This window comes from Micropterus salmoides, unplaced genomic scaffold (genome assembly GCF_014851395.1).
Source record: "Micropterus salmoides isolate LMB-PRFRI ecotype aquatic unplaced genomic scaffold, ASM1485139v1 Ms_hic_scaffold_19, whole genome shotgun sequence".
NCBI classification, from domain to species: domain Eukaryota; kingdom Metazoa; phylum Chordata; class Actinopteri; order Centrarchiformes; family Centrarchidae; genus Micropterus; species Micropterus salmoides.
Genome location: NW_024041039.1, coordinates 5373861 through 5393537, shown reverse-complemented (window position 1 = coordinate 5393537; position 19677 = coordinate 5373861). Strand labels below are relative to the sequence as shown.

The 19677-nt window shown below is 41.8% G+C and overlaps 1 protein-coding gene across 1 annotated transcript in view; it reads left to right on the top strand.

The window, feature by feature from the left end:
* The window catches only part of strn3 (striatin, calmodulin binding protein 3), a 31826-nt gene that overhangs the window by 6850 nt on the left and 5299 nt on the right, over positions 1-19677 (top strand). The window contains exons 2-11 of the mRNA XM_038728158.1: positions 8801-8904; positions 10027-10100; positions 13108-13186; positions 13395-13556; positions 13964-14102; positions 14753-14888; positions 15220-15359; positions 15446-15624; positions 17654-17701; positions 17885-18006. Of these exons, the coding sequence (XP_038584086.1) occupies positions 8801-8904; positions 10027-10100; positions 13108-13186; positions 13395-13556; positions 13964-14102; positions 14753-14888; positions 15220-15359; positions 15446-15624; positions 17654-17701; positions 17885-18006 (1183 nt within the window). The remainder of the gene's footprint in view (positions 1-8800; positions 8905-10026; positions 10101-13107; positions 13187-13394; positions 13557-13963; positions 14103-14752; positions 14889-15219; positions 15360-15445; positions 15625-17653; positions 17702-17884; positions 18007-19677) is intronic.

Here is a 19677-nt window from a genome sequence, read left to right as displayed (position 1 = left end):
ATTTGAATGATGAGATTTTGATCTTCCATCCACATTTTTAGCTGAGACCAAAACATTAAGCGTGTAGGAAAGTAAGTATTCATAGGTGGATGGACAACTGTGTACAGAAACATATTGTTTGTGGGGTAAGCTTTGGCTCAGAGTGCAGCGACAGAACAAACAACGAACAACTGGCGACCACCATCAGCAGCACCACACACGAGTAATGTCTGACAGAATATACGTACACCAGGATAAACGGCAGTCTTGCGTTCGTCATGGTCGTTTTCCTGTAGCTGTAAATGACGAATAGTGCTCTGTTGACAGTGAATTTACCTTTTAATTAAAGTGTCTGTTTATCACCGGCCTGAAACACTGAATGTGGTTCAGACATTTTGGTTGTTGACAGTGTGTGTGTGGCTGCTCATACGTCCACACACACACACACACACACACATCTTCTGGTATGTCAGAGCGCTCTCCGGGTGGCGTGGAGCTGTGGCTGTCAATCACTGAGCCAGCCAATCAGAGCACGGCTGAATTAGTGTGTTCTGTTATGTAATCCTTCTCCCAGACGTCCCAGTTGACTCCCCTGCCTCTCACTCTCTGTATGTCTCTCTCTCTCTCTTTTTCGGCCGTGGTTTCCCCGTCGTCATGGTGACCTTCACTAGAAGAAGTCTCGACCCCCAGTTCGCCTCAGAATCCCCCTTGTTGCCATGGGCACCTGGCGGCAAGCGTGTGTGTGTATAAATAACTCTCAACCTCCGGCCTTCATCAGTGTTGGGTTTCAGGAGCAGCTGCTCACAGATGGACAGAAAGACAGACAGGTGGCTGAACAGCGAGACAGGTGTTGTCAGTCAGACGGGAGGTCCTTGCAGGTTGATGGAGGTTTTGGTGTAAAAGAGTCTGTGTCTCTCTGGTGTTGACGGACAACACACAGAGAGACATTTGTCCTCTAAAGCCTGATTTATACACACATAGCATTTATACTTGTGCGTTGGTGTCTGCGCGCAATAGCATCCACTGTGTTGGCTTTTGCTAATCTTACGGTTTAGCCCTCCACTAGCTTGAATGAGAGTAAAATGATAATCGTACGGCTCTTTTAGACTTTTCAAATGTTGGCGCGAATGGATCACATTCTGATTTTCACATGGGTTGTGACGCTGACTTATCCGTCCTGTCCACATCAACGTCAGTGGACACAGAAGCTGTGGTAGAGGGTTGGCCTGTAACATCGGCTGTATAAAAGAAGTGGACATAGCAACTAGCGATGAAATGGTATGAAAATTTCATATCATGATTAAAGTGACCAAAATGATCGCGGTTATCAGTGTTATCAGTATTATTGTAAAAATGTGCCAAAAAAGATTAAAGAGGTGGTATTATGCTTTTTGCCTTTTTCCCTCTCCTGAAAACAAATGTCTTTAGAAGACAGTGATAGTAACTGCAATGAGCCCAACAACTGCCGTAAATACAGAGGAGTCTGTAGCAGGAAAACATGTAGCGTTTTTACAAGAGCAACCAACACTGAGAGCTTCACTTTACAAGCTGTTAGCAAGACCGAGAGACAAAGCCGAAAGTTAACTCACTCTATGTTCACTGTAAGGTCATTTTTATGATAGCGCGGTAACTGAACTGATAACCGTGGGTTATTGTTAAACCGGTAATCTTTTCATCCCCAATAGCAACTGTGAGGTCATCCTTTGGTTTGTGGACTACCGTTGTAAAGCTGTCAGCCTGCCATATCCGTTCTGCACATGCGCAAAAGTGGTTCTGTCAGTCAAAGAAGGTTACAGCAAATTCAAAATGACCCAACTAAATCTTTCAAATCAAGATAAAATGTTTTTTAATCACTGGAGATTAAACTGTTGACTATGATGTAATGGGAATATACTTAAGATATGAAAAACCTTATTCAACAGTACATATTTAATTTCTAATAATGACAATCTAGAAAGTAGCAACACAAAGGAGGCTAACCCTGGCTGCTAGCACATCGGCCCAGCTGTAGGGTTAGCCAGTCGACATGCATACAATCGCTGACCTAGGTTTAGGCACACATCCCCGTGATGGTTAGGGTAAGGGGCTCAAATCAAATCAAACAGCTTTTCTGAAAGCGTCAGTATTTGACGCCCACTTTGGCACATGTGCAGATATGGATCCGGCAGGCAGCACAGATTAGGTACCTACAGAAGCCTCAAATTTGGCATTTTGGCCGTCGCCATCTTGGCTTTTTGGAACCAGACACTGGACGTGACAATATTTGAACGAGAAGGTGGCGCTAGCTAGCTTGGTTAGCAAGGTGCATCTGTAATTCACGTTAACTGTGATATTAAGTGGGAAGCTAATTTGGACTAGCGACAAACAGGATTAAAACGAAACGTAATTAACGGAAATAACAACACACTCCTAAAAAAATCTTTTTTTAACGGTGCTGATTAACTTTTACACAGAGCAGCGGATACGAGTTTAAAGCACTAAATGGCACTAAATGGTAGCAACTTGTCAGTCACAAGCTGGCCACACCCTAAAGCGTCCCCTGCTTTATGAGCTATTTTCCTCTAAATGGGAACATAATTTACTAAATGAACATCATGTTGTGTTGAAGAAGATTTGAAACTAGCGACTGAGACCATGAACTCATTAGGAACATGTTTACTGAGGGAATCAATCGGCTGAGAGTCATTTTGTAGTGTAGTTCCCCTCCCAGCTGACCTTTAGAAAGAATGCAGGTTTAAAGCACTTCAGCACTGGTTTCACTTTTCAGACCCAGTGGTCCACTAACAATTATTTTCATTATCGGTTGTTATTAGTGTATTAACAGTTTAGGCAATGACGCATCAGAAATACCCATTACAACTTTGCAGGGCTGAAGGTGACGTCTTCAAACTTCCAAGTCATCTCATTAAGAGGCTGAAATCTGTGAATATTTTGCATTCTTTGCCGTTTTTGCTTGAAAACAATTAACAGACTGTCAGTAAAAGAATCTGCAGCACAGTCTGTCTATGAATTAATCAATTTATCAGCTGTTTCACACTCACTAGTTAGGAGCAGTCAACTATTCTCCTGTCGATGAAAGAAATATGATGAAGTTATTGTTTTTGGCAAATGTTTTTTGTAATGTGTCGCAGTTTTTTTATGGATGTTAAATATTTTTTGAGGCGTCCTGGCGGTCTCGGTGTTTGGGGTGCTGACCATGAGCTTCAGCACTCCTGGTTCAGGTCTTTTACAGTACATGTCACCCAACTGCTGTCATCTACAAAATAAACAATACATACATGCATTTATTCATTTAGCGTACGCTTTTGTCCAAAGCAACTTACAATTGCTTTATATATCAGAGGTCGCACGCCTCTGGAGCAACTAGGGGTTAAGTGGTCTTGCTCGGGGACACATTGGTGTCTCACAGTGGATTCAAACCCTGATCTCTCACACCAAAGGCATAAAATACTTGATAGAACTCACTGTTTCTCTAAATGGGCAAACAACTTTCAGTAAACACCAGAGACGTTTAAAAAGCTGAACTAATCAGACGTTTGGGCGATTAAATAGGGGGGGAAATATACTTTTAGCCAGAACTTTCAGATTCTGTTTGGCCCTACGACATAACCTTGCTCAACGGTATACATATAAGGTTAAATCCATATTTCTAGTCAGTGAATACAGCCTAAATCTAACATCATTAGATTTAGGTTTCTGGAGTCTTGTCTCATGATTGGACAGTTGGTTGGAGAGGACCCTGGCGTTGTTTGTTCAGCGCTTCTCTGACCGAAATCCTTTGTGCAACAGTTGTTGCTATACAACTAGGCTATGCAGTACGTTTATCGACGAGTACTAGTTATACTAATGTCGTTGCTCACTTATAAACATTGTGGATTGTATGTGTTCTGTACGGATTCTGCCGACTCCAGTGGATGTCTACTTACCAGTTTACCATTGCTCGGAGTGATGAACCTGATGGCTCTCTTCTGTGCATCACGGTCATTGCTAACGGCTAACAGACCACTCTCCACGACTGGCATGACGTTGAAGTATTCTGTCACCCAATTGAAGAAATTCAACAACCACTCCATCGTGCATTTCGGTCATTAAACCACTTGGACTCCTTCGTCGGCCCCGTTACATTCACAAAAGGTGGGGCCGAAAGTTTGTTTTCTCCTGGTCTGATCACAACATCCTATCCCTCTGGTGTGGCGAACGCCCCGTCGCATCTCCAACACATCATCAGGGCGCTGCCGCTCCTAGGACTAGTAACGCTGGAGTTTCCACGGCAACACTACGCACTGACCGGGATGGAAAACGTGGAGTGGATTTCAGTCTACTCCGGCCAATACAGAGACCCACTGCTCCATCTGCCATCAAGATTGAACTGTTTAATACACAATCCATCACAAAACAATCTTGCCTCATACATGACCATATTCTGGATAAGTGTTTGGATTTGATGTGCCTTACAGAAACCTGGCACCAGCCAGATGTCTTAAATGAGACCTGTCCTCCTGGCTACTGCTACCTACAGAAACTCATCGACTGTTTTAATCTGTCACAACTTGTCGATGTCCCCACTCACACCAGGGGACGCACACTCGACCTGGTCATTACAAACTCTGCTCTTCTCAGCAGTCTTCTGGTGGATGATCTAGGTGTTTCGGACCACAAGGCCATTTCCATGAAGATGTCTTCACCGTTCTACCTCATCAAGCGCAAACGAGAAGTACACTGAATCTACTCTCTCTAGCTAGTCCGTACTCTGGTCCATAGCAATCCCTGGGTCCACTGAAACTCCAAAATCCCTCTACACTCTCTCTATACTACAGAGAAACCAGGACATGTCTGTCCGCAGGCCACTTTGATCCAGTTATACTCTGGACCCACCTGTGCGTTTACAGGTGGACAGAGGTTCCTGCAAATCACTCGGGCGCAAGATTTAAGACCACTTCCTTCACTCTGTTCAATCTCACTCTCGTTATCTTTTCACTCAATTACCTACTCATTTCCCACCGTGTAAATATTTAATTAAAAGTAATGGTAAAAAGAAAAGTCTTCAGTCTTAATTTAGCCACTTTTAAGTCCCTTCTGAAAACATACTTTTATAGGAGAGCCTTTCCCAGTCTTATTTATTTTATCCCTTTTTATTTTATTCTATTTTACTAATTTTATATTTATCTTAAAGGTGTATTTTAGTCTTTTCAATGTTTTCAAGCTTTTATCTTGTGTTTTTGTATTATTGTCTTTACACTTGTTAAAGCACTTTGTTACTTGTTTTGAAAAGTGCTCTACAAATAAAGATTATTATTATTATTATTATTATTCATTTAAAAGAACTGACAGTTTCAGCAGACCTGCAGTTATCTGGGAGTTTGTTCCAGATATACGGAGCATAATAACTGAACGCTGCTTCTCCTTGTTTAGTTTTGACTCTGGGGACAGAAAGCAGACCTGGTCCCAGACGACCTGAGAGGTCTGGATGGTTCGTAACGAAGCAGAAGATCAGAAATGTATTTTGGCCCTAAACCATTTAGTGCTTTATAAACTAACAGCAGGATTTTGAAACCAATTCTTTGACATACAGGAAGCCAATGTAAAGACCTCAGAACTGGAGTGATGTGATCCACTTTTTGGTCTTAGTGAGGACTCGAGCAGCAGCGTTCTTAATCAGCTGCAGCTGTCTGATGGATTTCTTAGGGAGCCCTGTAAGGACACTGTTACAGTAGTCGAGTCGACTGAAGATAAATGCATGGATAAGCTTTTCCAGGTCCTGCTGAGACATAAGTCCTTTAATCTGTGATATATTCTTGAGGTGATGGTATGCTGACTTTGTAATTGTCTTAAGGTGGCATCTGGGCGTGCCATCGAGCGGAGATACAAAGCCACAGGTCTCACTGTGCACAAACACCAAAAGGACTACTCAAAGTCACTTACAGAGGCGCTGTCACAGTTCTACTCAAACATCATCAGAAACAGTCCCGGAAACTCCAACCCGCTGTTCTCCACCATAAATCATCTTCTCAAACCACAAACCCCCTCACTCACAGAAACTACAGAAGAGCACTGTAATAATTTCCTGGCCTTTTTCAAAACAAAAATAGACTCCGTCCACTCCTCCTTTACTGGATGCTCAACACTACCCACCCCAACTGTCCACTCACAGCTTGCAATCTCCCAGCCCCCACACTGCTTTCCAGAAATCTCCCAGCAAGAGGTTGAGAAGATCATCAAAAGGATGAAACCCACCACCTGTGCCCTCGACCCCTTTCCTACAGCTCTAGTCAAAGCAAACACCCCTTCCCTAAGCCCTCTGATTACCACTGTAATAAACCACTCCCTCCAGTCTGGAAATGCTCCATCTGCCCTTAAAACTGCCATAATCAGACCACTTCTGAAAAAACCCAACCTTGATCCAGATGCACTTACAAATTACAGGCCCATTTCCAATCTCCCATTCCTCTCCAAAGTGCTGGAAAAAGTTGTTTTCCCCATCTCCAGGACCATCTCAAACATAACAATCTGGTTTCCGCACAGAAACAGCCCTGGTTAGAGTCATAAACGACCTACGACTGACAGCTGATCCTGGCTCACCTTCCTTCCTCATACTCCTCGATCTGTCTGCTGCTTTTGACACCGTGGATCATGGCATACTTCTCAACCGGCTACACCAAAGCACTTGACTCACTGACACTGCTCTGAACTGGTTTAGAACTGGTTGGCTTCACCAACATCATCATCGTCGTCTTCAACACTCACCACCTGTCTGGAGGCGATAAAGGTGTGGATGAAACGCAACTTCCACCAGTTGAACGGCTCCAAAACTGAGGCAGTTCTTGTTGGCACATCACATCAAGTCCGGTTGTCCTCCATAACCGGTATAACTATCTGTGGTCAAGACATTATTAGAAGAAGAAGAAGAATCTTTATTTTTAGAGCACTTTTCAAAAACAAGTTACAAAGTGCTTTAACAAGTGTAAAGACAATAATACCCAAAAAGACAATAATACAAAAACAATACAAGATAAAAGCAAGAAAACATTGAAAAGACTAAAATACAGATAAAATATAAAATAAGTAAAATAGAATAAAATAAAATAAAAGGGATAAAATAAAGTCAAATAAGATCGGGAAAAGCTCTCCTATAAAAGTATGTTTTAAGAAGGGACTTAAAAGAGTTCACTGACTCAGCCGACCTGATTTCCTCGGGCAGGCTGTTCCAGAGCCTCGGGGCCCTGACAGAAAACGCTCTGTCCCCTTTAGTTTTCAGTCGAGACTCTGGAACAGACAGCAGACCTCTGCCCGAGGATCTCAAGGTACGTGCTGGTGCGTATGGGACTAAAAGGTCAGAAATATAACGAGGCGAGAGGCCATGAAGAGCTTTAAAAGTGATCAATAGAATTTTCTAAGTCTAATTCTAAAACATACTGGGAGCCAGTGTAATGAAGCTAAAATAGGAGTAATGTGGTCATATTCACATAGTCCCATTCCCCTCTCAACAACAGTCACCAATCTTGGTGTAAGATTTGATCCACAACTCACCTCTGAAGCCCATATTAAAAACCTCTGCAAGATCTCCTTGTATTATCTCAGAAATATTGCAAAACTCCGTTCTACACTCACCTTAGCTGATGCTGAAAAACTGGTCCACGCGTTTGTCTCCTCCAGACTGGATTACTGTAACGCGCTTCTCATCGGGATCCCTAACAAGAGTCTGCAGAAACTGCAGTATGTTCAGAACAGTGCTGCAAGGATCCTGATGAGAGTGCGAAAGTACGACCACATCACACCCATTCTCCATTAACTTCACTGGTTTCTGTTTCTGCTAGAATTGAATACAGTGTCTCACTTCAGTGCACCCCCCCCCCCCTAGTTTTTTAAATCTTTGAATATGAGAAGACTGATGAAGAAACTTTATAGATGAATAATATAGCAGTATTTAATTAGCCTGTTCATCAGTCAGAAGCGCCAACGGTTTTCACTTTACAATGTTAATTGTTATATAATTATTTTTACTCCCATCTGTTCTTATGGTGAAGGTCTATTCCTGAGATCTTAAGGATAAATTTGGTTTTCTTCTCAGCTCCTCTGAAATCTCACACAGGAAGAGGTGATGGATTTTAAATCCTAATTCACAGTTGAATGGCACTTCATCCTTGAGGCTGGATTAAGAAGCATCAGTGAAATACCCTAATTCTCGCTGGCTGATTTTCTTTTCTTGATTTTAAAGTTGCCAAATCCAGACGCTTGTGAAAAATGTTTATACAAGAACATGAGAGGAAGGCCGAGTCAGGTGTGGGAGGGATTCATGTTAACGTCTTATCATCTACTGTACAGTCACTCATTAACAAACTCCCACTCAGCTTTAACAGAAGTCTTTATTTGCTGACTTTTGGTGTGATCACTACATGTCTGAGCCAGCTGTTATATACTGTAATTTAAAGCGTAACAAATATCAGTGCCACTTTACATGTTCTGCAAATAATGTATTTTATTTTCATGTAATTTGCCTGTATTTACATGTTGGTGAATATGCAACCAAAACAAAGTGATAGCCTGTCTGCACTTTAACTGTGCACACAGACGACTATCCTGGGTCACTGTTTATATGAAGGCTGTGAGGATTTTTACTACGATGTATTGATATTTATCTGCAGTGGACTAGAAAAGTCTGCGACGTCTGCGTGTTCTGAATTTAACTGAGTCACGACTTGAATTTTGATGCAAATTCAGTGGGTTAGATTTATAACTGAGCAGAAATAAATCCCCTAATCATCATATTCAGTGTGGTGGATGACAACATGGCTGAACCATCTCTCTCTGTCTCTGTGTCCAGGCGAGGATAGCGTTCCTCCAGGGGGAAAGGAAAGGTCAGGAGAACCTGAAGAACGACCTGGTTAGAAGAATAAAAATGTTAGAATACGCTTTAAAACAAGAAAGGTAAGAAACAGGTTTTTAAAACTGATGCTGATTCTTTTTGTTCTCAGGAGTCATTACATTACTCAGATAAACAAGATTAAAGGAACTTAATGTGTAAAGTTATGTTGTCATGGATTAGAAATGCAGTTGGGAACAAACACTTATATCAGTTCAGTTGTGGTGCGTTTAGCTGCTGATGGGAAAACCTGGAGGTGTGCATTAAGTCTGCAAACATTCACCATCTGTTAATCTGTTTTTAATTAACTACACATTTAGTCTAAAATTCCCCCAGGTATTAATTTGATAATGACGTGTTAGATCATGGTTTTCATTTTTACATTTCTGAAGTTGTAATTAGCAAATCTTCCCCCTTTTTTCACAACAGCAATTAAGTAGTTATCAAAATTGCGATCCACTTAAATATTCTTCTTTTTAATGAGTTGATTAATGGAGAAATAATAGTGTTTGTGAGCAGTGTTATTAAATAATGTAACCTGGAGCACAAACAAGAAGCAAACATGGGCATAAAGGATGACGTGAATTTTATCACGAGGGAAATGGTCAGCAGTAATGAGATGCATACAGGATGTGTAGTATGTGAACACGTTCCACTCATGAACAGGAAACCCATAAAACTTGAAGAGAAGTGTGAAACATCTGTGATGCATTTCTGATTTTGAAGAACCTTATTTTATCATTTAAAAATAAAGTGAATTTTATTTTTACAGCCCAATATCACAAATCACAAATTGCCTTTAGGGGCTTTACAGTCTGTACAGCAGACGACGCCCTCTGTCCTCAGAGCCTCGAATCAGATCAGGATAAAACCTTTTAGCTGTGAAAAGAAATGTTAGAAAGTTCTGGAAGAGCAGCAGAGGAGAGATGCCTCTCCCATATGGACAGACAGGAAGTAGATGTGTGTAGAGAATAGACCAACATATTAAAATCACAGTATTGCATTTCTTATTCAAGGTGAAAAAGCATCAGTAATAATGTTAATTACCTATTAAAAATTTTAAAATATGTGTAAGAAAAAGCTGAAACTGCCTGAATGAATAAATAAAGTAGTTGTTTCACTGATTTTTTTTTTTTTTCTTTCATTTTCGTGTTGATCAAACATCTCTTCTTTTGTTTCTTCCTCAGAGCAAAATATCACAAGTTAAAATACGGAACAGAGTTAAACCAAGGGGAGATGAAGATGCCAAGCTTTGAATCAGGTATGTGATGGAAGAACAACATTGCTGTCTGTCCCAGACCAGGTTCCTGCAGGTTCCTGCAGGTTCCTGTGTTAACCTGCAGTCTGAGGTTACATCTGTACTATTACGTTTTTGTTTTAAAACGAAAAAACGATCTCCATCCACACCAGCGTTTTAAGCTGTGTATCTGTTCTGTTTATATTAAAGGTTCAGTGTGTAAGTTCTAGTGACATCTAGTGGTGAGGGTTGCGAATTCACCCCCCCTCCCCTACCCAAGCGAGCAGTATAGCTACGGTGCCTGAGACAGGACAAAGATGTCATATATGAGCTAAAAGAGATTGCTAGTCAAGAAATTAGGTTTCTTTTAGATAGATTAAGAAATTATATAAATTATGTAAAACCAAATGTTTTTTTGAATATTATTGTTAATTTTTCATTAATAAACAACAGTCACATGAAGAAATGAAGTGCTGCATGATGTCGCACACTCCTGTAATACATTATTTTACATCTTGGGAGGGTTGGCTCATCTGGACTAACATATAAGAAAATGAAAATGAAGAAATTCTCAAAAACGATCACATCTAGTGCATCAAGTATGACCACTGACAGATACCAGGACAATGTAAGCCTCACGTTTTCTGCACCACAGTCCATTATAAACCACATAATACATGAAGTTTACAAAGGCATTGGCTGGTGAGGATCAAGGCTCCTCTGGCTTTGCTTAATTAGATAAGCAATCTGCAAATATTACCAAAATGTTTATTTAAATTTTTTAAACAGAAAAACTGCCATAATTTCAGCTTGTGGTAAAACGGTGTAAAGTTTTAATGGGCATTTAGCATGTGAAAGTACAAATTACATATTTGTGTGCGCAGTGGGAAGCAATATCCAATAACATAATATTCGTGATCTGTTTATCTCAGGAAGGTAACAGCACATTTCTGTCCTCGTAACCAAGCCATAATTGAGCGCTGGAGAATAACTACATGAAATTACAATCCAACTACATATTTTTTCTATCAGCTCAGTAAAAGTTTAGCTGGCTGATCTGAGCTTCGATGCTGGAAGCTGCTGTTTTATTGCCAATTAGCGATCAGATGATTCTCCCAAAGATAACATACAAAGCCAGAGAGAGAGAGAAACTACATGAAATTAATCCATCTAACATAACGCCACAAGCCAAAGCACAGCGCTGGAGAATAAACCAATCCAACTAATAATACAATTTTTTTCTACCAGTCAGTAAAAGTTTAGCTGGCTGATGCTTCCATGCTCTAAGCTAACGTTACGGTTTTATTGCCAGTTAACATTACTGATCAGCTGATTGTCTCGCTAAGTAACCGGCCAAGCCAAACCACAGGCTGGAGAATAAGTAACTGTTAGGTGCCATGAAATTAATCCATATTTCACACCACTGACAGCCAGCTTCTAGCTAAAGCTCTCAAACAACAGTTTGCATTTGCATCGCTAAAGTATGACAAACTTAAGTTATTTACCTGTCCAGCAGAAAACAGACAACTTCAGCACCGCTTTCACGACATCTGTCCCACAATATAGCCTTCCATCTGGGAAAATCCACAAAATCCTGCTAAATAACACGTGTGTGTGCTCCTTCAGTTGTCCAAATGTCACTTACTTCTAATAAACCAGAAGACTACTCCGAGACTGTGTATTACTAATTATTATTAGTCCCTCTTCTTCTTCTTTGTACGTATTCTATGTAGTGACGGTCGTCTACACTACCGGAATTACATAAGCAGAAGTAGAACGCCGTGATGACAAAACGTGCTCTGTAGCGCTGTTTGTTTGTTGACAGCTACGGTAGAAACATGACTACAAAATACAGCGACCTCCACAGCAAGGGGTTATGTAGATATAAATGTCTCATTCTAAGGTAATAAAAACATAATGGTTCATTATGTGAGGTCTTTATACACCACTGAAAACATAGTTATGGATCTTATATTGCATTTCTGTCAATAGAGCCTCAGAAATATTAGACACTGAACCTTTAAAACAACTGAAAATGTACATCTAGTGGCCGTTCACGTACACTGGGCATGTGTGTGCTGGTGTAAACGGGAAGCAGATTGCCTACTCCACCGTTGCAGAAGATTTGTCAAAAGAAGAAAGTGCTACTACAGATGGAGAACCACACCAGATTTATTTTATTTTTTATTTTTTTTGCATGGACCGACAACGAGGTGGAACTTTTTCTGAAAGAAACATTGGAGTACAAAACAGCTGTGGTGTCGGAAAACAGACTGGGAGCAAAGTAAATACAGCAACATGCGCAGTACAAGTGAATAAATGTTATTTGCACAGTACACAATATTTTAATTTAAAAAAACGGTCAGTAGCATTGTCTTTCTGCTTTGCATTACTGATAAGAGCCAGTCAGAAAGCCAAACATGAGCATCTGCGTCATTGTTTTTAAAGTCCTCCTTTTTCGCTGGAGTTTTAAAATTTCTCCGATTTACATCTTCGGATTCACAGTTTTAGTCTGGACGGAAGGAGCAAATGTTCTGTATTTTAAAATGAAAATGTAGTAGTGTGGATGTAGCCTGACTCTGTGAAGCTTTTCATATCAGAATTAAACTCTCATATTTCTTCTCTTCCTAAATCTCTCCTCCTTAGCTTTACATCCTGTTTTCACCATCTCCTCCTCTTCTTTTCTCCCCAGTGTCTGAAATAAAGATGCACTTTATTGATCACACAGCATTCGTGCTGATCAGGGTCTACTCTGAAGCGGTCTTACGCACCGGTCTTCTTTTTAGGCTTCTACAAACTGTAATGAATTTTCTCTAGAAGGTTTATACAATTTGAAGTTACTGTTTTTTTTCACAGTGGGATTTTACAGTGAGGAACATTTTAACACAGAACGGAGACTTCACACTTCGTCAGTTGGGTTAGAAGGGAATTCACGTCAAACAAAAATCTGAAGGTGTGAAGGTGCCCAGCAGCTGGTGCTGTATCTCTCAGCATTTCCTCATTGTGTGTTCTGTGTGTGTTTGTCCTTTAGACACCAAAGACTCAGAGGTCTCTGCTGTTCCTGCCAACAGTCAGCTCACCTGGAAACAAGGAAGACAACTACTCAGACAGTAAGAGCAATCACAGGGGTTCTGCTGCTAGCAGGTATCACCTGGATTTAGAGAATGCTAAATCTCAATTTAAGATCTTTTGTACACGTTCAGAAAACCGTTAGTTTGTCCTCACAGAATCTGAAGGACAACAATCACAGTGGATGCTCCAGATAAGATGGATATGCAGTTGACTATGATATAAAACTATGTTTGTATGTGTGTCCAGGTACCTGCAGGAAGTAGGATACACAGACACCATCCTGGACGTTCGTACTCAGAGGGTTCGCTCTCTGCTTGGCCTGTCAGGCTCTGAGCAGAACGGATCTGTGGAGAACAAGAACCTGCAGCACCTGATCAACGGGACGGAGCGCCGCAAGGACAGCAAGAGGTACAAAAACACACATCTGTATCTTATTGGCATAATGCATTCCCTAGACCAGGGGTCGGCAAATAAGTCTGGCATCGGGTAATTAGATGACGGGCCAGAACATTGTCACTTGACCGTTTACCGTTTGTGCAATTAGCTCAGTTGGTAGTGCACAGGACTCCTGTCCGCAGTCTGTCTATTGCCGACCACTGCCCTAGACCCTAACCTTCACCATCACAACTGCATGCCTAACCTTAACCCTTACCAAGCTCCTAACCTTAATCTAAATGTAACCTGAACCCTAAAACCAAGACTAAACCTTCAAAAAGCAGTTTCTACCCGTGGGGACCCATTCAGGTTAAGGAATATAAAAACATGAAACACACACACACACTCAGAGTGGTTATACCTTTTGTGTGTGTGTCCAGGAGTCCAGGTGATGTTCTGGAGACTTTTAACTTCCTGGAGAATGCAGAGGACAGCGATGAAGAAGAGGAAGAGGAGGGAGACCTGATGGACGACATCAGCGCTGACAAACACCACCGAGCCAAGAAACACAAGACAAAGGTACACACACACACACACACACACACACACACACACACACACACACACACACACACACACACACACACACACACACACACACAGGTGATCCAGTTTTAAATGCACAGATGGCAACACGTGACAAAAGAAAACAGCATGAAGTAATGTTTCCAAAAATTTACATGTTAATAGATTATATTTATCTATTAAGAAAATACAAAGTGAGTGGCAGAAGAAAAGTCAAATTTAAAATTTGGTGTGACCAGCATCAATTTATCAAGAGAGACCTGAGTACAGCAGATATAAACACAAGAACAGACATTCAGCATCAAAGACAGACATCAGTACATAGACATTTTCTCTATTTAGCATATGCATTTGATGTTTCTCCTCTTTTATTCTGCTTCTTCCTTTGGTCTGGCCCTCCTGTTGAATATCTCTACTTTATTTCCTCGGTTGTGCCTTTCCATTTTCCTGTCCTTTCCTTTCTTCCTTCCTTCCTTCACTCTGTCTTTTTGGTTGTCTGTCACACACATCTTTTCTTCATTCCTCCCCACTGCTTTTTCTGTTATCCTTCTACACCACCCCTCCTTCCTCCTTTCATCCTTTTATTCTTCTTTCCTTCCATCTCTTGTCTCCTTTCCTTGATGGTTTGTCATCTCCTCCTCCAGGTGGGGAACGAGGGCTTGGCGTCGGAGGACGACGCCGACACTGAGGAGGCTCTGAAGGAGTTTGATTTCCTGGTGACGGCGGAGGACGGAGAGGGAGCAGGCGAGGCTCGGAGCTCCGGAGACGGGACCGAGTGGGGTGAGTTGTTAAGTTCGGTTGAAAACAACTCACTCAGAAATGGAAAAAACAAAAGCGTCTCTTTACGCTTTATATATCTCAGCCAATGTCTTTTGACAGAAGAGCTAAAAATATTTCATTTACTATCAAATTAAAAGCAAAGAATCCTCGCAATTAAGAGGCTGGAAACAGACGATGTTTTTATTTTGCTTTCTCAAATGAATTAAATATCAAAATAGTTAGTTGATCTTTTATCTCTATCGTCTAATCAGCAAATCGGCGATTTCTCTTGGCTTTAGCTTTAACTGAAAGGAGAAATGTGTTAAATTTAAGTTCACTTCTCTCTCAATAGCGGAGCCTCTACCGTTTCCTCCCGGAGGTGGGAAGTCCTTCCTGTTGGGGGGGTCGGACGACGTGTTGGAGAGCGTCCTGGGTTTGGGCGACCTCGCTGACCTCACAGTCACCAACGACGAATCAGACTACAGCTACGACGTAAGACGCAAACAAAACACAGCTGTTTAGTATACAGACGTTCATTGATACATTTAATCACACAATCGATCATCTGTGTATCTCAGCTGCCGTCCAATAAGGAGTCTTCGTTCAGGAAGACGTGGAACCCGAAATACACACTGCGGAGCCACTTCGACGGCGTCCGAGCGCTGGCCTTCCACCCTGTCGAGCCGTGTCTGGTCACCGTGTCTGAGGACCACACCCTCAAACTGTGGAACCTCACCAAGACCGTCCCTGCCAAAAAGTACGTTTACACACAAACCTGTACCTGAAACTGAACCAGCATTCTGATCAGCAGGTGTTATTGTAGCTGCAGTGGAACCACATCTGCACCAGCAGTTGGTCGACCTTGACCTGAATTTGGACCTCCACCTGAAGACCCGATGAAACAACCTCTTTACTGCTTTATTGTGATGCATTTTGTACGGCGCACAAAATCCACAGTTTTGTATGTATGAGCAGGAAACACCTCAGGGACAAATGTAATGACTGAACGAACATTAGCGTGCGCGAAAGATCTAAAGGTATTCAGGCACCTCAGGCTATGCGTCACAGACAGCTGTCCTGCTACCAAAGTTTTACGGGAGGAATTTTGATGTCAGAATTCAAAGTTGAATTATTGTTAATTATTTGGTTCACAGGACAAACCCAAACTAAAGAAAGTCGAATACCAAACAGAACTGTTTGGGATGAATACATGTACTATTACTCCCCTGGTATTTAAAACTGAATGTTGAAGTGGGCCATAAGTCATTGGAAGGATTCCAAACTGTAAACCAATAAAAGACCACTTAAGGAAAGAGACATTTACATTTAAAAGGTGAGGTGGAGGTGCGGAGACACTTTGATCTCTTATGCCCCATCCACGCTACTGCGATTTGCTACGTTTGCACCTCCCATCCAGACTAAAACAGTGAAAACAAAGACCTAAAACGGAGAAGTTTGAAAACCGCTACCGACCCCGTTTTTTCTGAAACTCAAGAGAGCGTTTTAGTGAAGACGGGCAAAAACGGAGGAATTTAGAAACGATGACGCAGCTGCTCACGCTCGGCTCTCTGAGTGGGTCTTATAAGTCATGCAAAGCAGAAATACGAGTCTTTGACTTGGTATTTTTATTAAAAATATTTTGTACTGTCACAAATAACACTTATCTCTCTACACTTGTACTGTGCATGTCGCCGTTTACTTAAACCAAATCTTCTGTAAATACTGAAGAAACCGTCTGCTTCATGTTTACACCGGCACATGCGTGCCCAGTGTACCTGAACGGCCACTAGATGTGCGTTTTCAGCTGTTTTAATGTAGACGGCAATCACCTCTGACACACAGCTAAAACACTGGTGTGGACGGAGGTCGTATTTCTTTTAATTCTCCGTTTTTTAAACTAAAACAGAGTAGTGTAGATGGGGCCTTAGTCAGCAAGTTTGCTTATGCCTTTTAGTGCAGAGTAAACATCATTACAAACAGCACATTTATAAGTGGGCTTTGATTGATATTGCCAGAAAATTGTTGAACTTCACCAAAATATACACTTGCACAACCCATGCACACACCATCCCATCATCTACTTTCATCTAAGCTTTAAATTTGTTACTATAGAGAGAACAAACCTCAACAAGACTGTACCCACCAAAAAGTATTCAGCAAACTGTGTCCCTCAGTGGGTAGTGATTAGGACCCCCCTTTGCCCACAGGACAGCCAGAATCCACCAGTTAGATAATTCACCAGTAAAGGTCTGTGGCGATGCCTCCTCCCTGTATTGTTCAGTAAAAATGGGTCTTAATTCGGTGTACATGACTTGGTGCTTAGTTTTGTGCATAAGAACAGCAGAATATAGGCATTACTAAGTAGTTTATCAGTCTATACTTAAGGCTGCATATACTGTTTGTCATAAAGAGTATTTCCTTCACTTGGTCTAACTCTTGTTTGTGGATTCTCTCCGCTTCAGAGGAAAATCCCGTCTTCCCAGACCTGACAGATCCTTTAGCATTTGCATCTCATTTCCCCCTCAACGCAGCATTTCTGACACTATTCAGCCGAACTTCAAATACAGACGCGTCTGTGTCCTACACATAATCCCTGCAAAAACTCCCCTCAGGATTTACTGCCGTACGGTACATCATAACAGAGCTCCGCTTTCAGGACAAACAGTCTTTTGAGCTTTTCAAACGTCAGCTACTGAGGGGTAGCAACCGCTTCAGTGATGAAGAAAGATGCTTCATGATGATGTGTTCAATAACTGGATGTTTTGTTCTGTATTTTTCTTTTCCAGAAGTGCCTCTTTTGATGTGGAACCCGTCTACACATTCAGAGCCCATGTGTACGTATTTACACACACACACACACACACACACACACACACACACACACACACACACACAGCTAATGTAATTTAATAGTAAGTTCGTTAGTATTCATTCAGGGTGATTAAAGGCCTGTAGATGTTGGTGCTGTCTCAAAGTGCTCTTGTAACCCCCCCCCCCCCCCCCCCCCCCCCCCCCAGTGGTCCAGTGTTGTCGTTGACGATGACGTCCAGCGGTGAACAGTGTTTCAGTGGAGGCATCGACTCGACCATCCAATGGTGGAACATCCCCAGCTCTAATGTCGACCCCTACGATACCTACGGTACACACACTCGTTTGTAGTTCTGTTCTTGTTCGTACCCTCAGTGGAATAATAACTGTAACCATAAAACCAAGTCTGAACTCTTTAAAACACGTGTCAAACTCAAGGCCCGTATCCGGCCCGCCACGTCACTTTATGTGGCCCGCAAAAGCTTTAAAGATTCATGATTGTCCTAAAATGAAAGTCTATGCTGCCATAAACGACATCTTTTGTGACCCAAGAAGTGACGACATCCCGCCACTAGATTGCGATGTTTCCATACCCACTACTACCAGTTTTCCAACAAGTGAAGATGAGAAATGTATACAAACAATCCCTAAATGTCCAAGACGAGAATTGATGCAGAAGGAAAGCAGTTTCATGAATGGTGGGAAAGTGAATACATGTTTGTGCTTCAAGGAGAAAAACCGGTAGGCTAGGGCTATGTCTTTTATCAGTGATGAAGGATCAACGTTAGTTAAGGCTCAGTTAAGGCCATTCACACTACACAACTTGCCGTCTTGTGACGTTGTGGTGGCGTTCACACTACGTGACTGATCGGTGACAGGGGATCACACACTACACGAACCGACAATGACTCTATCACCCGATGCAGTTCTCCAAACCACATTTGTCAAGAAAACACACGTGAAATGTGAAACTGGAAATGACGCGTACATACAGACAAAACAGCTGTTGTTTGTTATTATAAAGATAGCAATTATAAAGACAAAGAATATGGGTGAAAGAATGGATTAGCACACGCAGGTAGCAGGGATCATCTGAGCCACAGAGAGAGCAGGAGGTGAGTAAAATGCGTTTTGTGGTGAAAAAGTAGCTCTCATTGGCTGAATGTGGATGTCGAGTCGGCCGACTTCTCCAAATATTTGGCATGCTAGTCATCTGGCAGGAGTAGTTACGTTTATACAGTCTTACAGTTGCAACTGGCCCCCTTGAGGTTAACCGTAATGCTTATGTGGCCCTTGATGAAAATGAGTTTGACACCCCTGCTTTAAAACAACCTTGAAAGAAGAAGGAACAGACAAAAACATTCGTTTGGTCCGGACTTTCAGAATGTTCCGAACCAAAATGACATGTGTGTGAAACCCCTCCCTGGACCAAACAGGCGAAATTTGGTCTGACAAAAAGAGGTAGTCTCAGTCTGGATCAAACTGAACCATTTGTTCGGTTCATTTCTAGTATTTTTCACACTTTTACCAGTGGTTCCTGTATAAACCCGGAAACAAACAAATGCACGGAGGAATGCATTGAAATAAGGACAAATTGTAAATTGCCCGTGACATCTCTGAAAATCTCCCCAAACGGAGGTGCGAGGGCTCAAAGGGACTGCTTGCTGTCTTCTCTCCTTTATGACGTGAATTTGAACTAGCCTCAAGAATAGTTGGTGCTGCAGGTAGTAATGTCATAATAACAATATAGATATGCATCTGTTCATTCCTCATTCATTTAATCTTGTCAAAGCTACCTGTGGAAATGACAACAAACTCACGTCAGACGCACGTCTGTTTACAAACCAAGCAATGTCAAGTATGAAGAGACGCAGTGCACATAGATGATGACGCAAGCATGTCATGTAAAGTTCTTTAGTGCGATTGCAATGTGAAACCAAACCAAAACTAACCGAATATTTCAAAACATGAACTTTGGTCCGGACCTTGGTGCAGGCCTTAA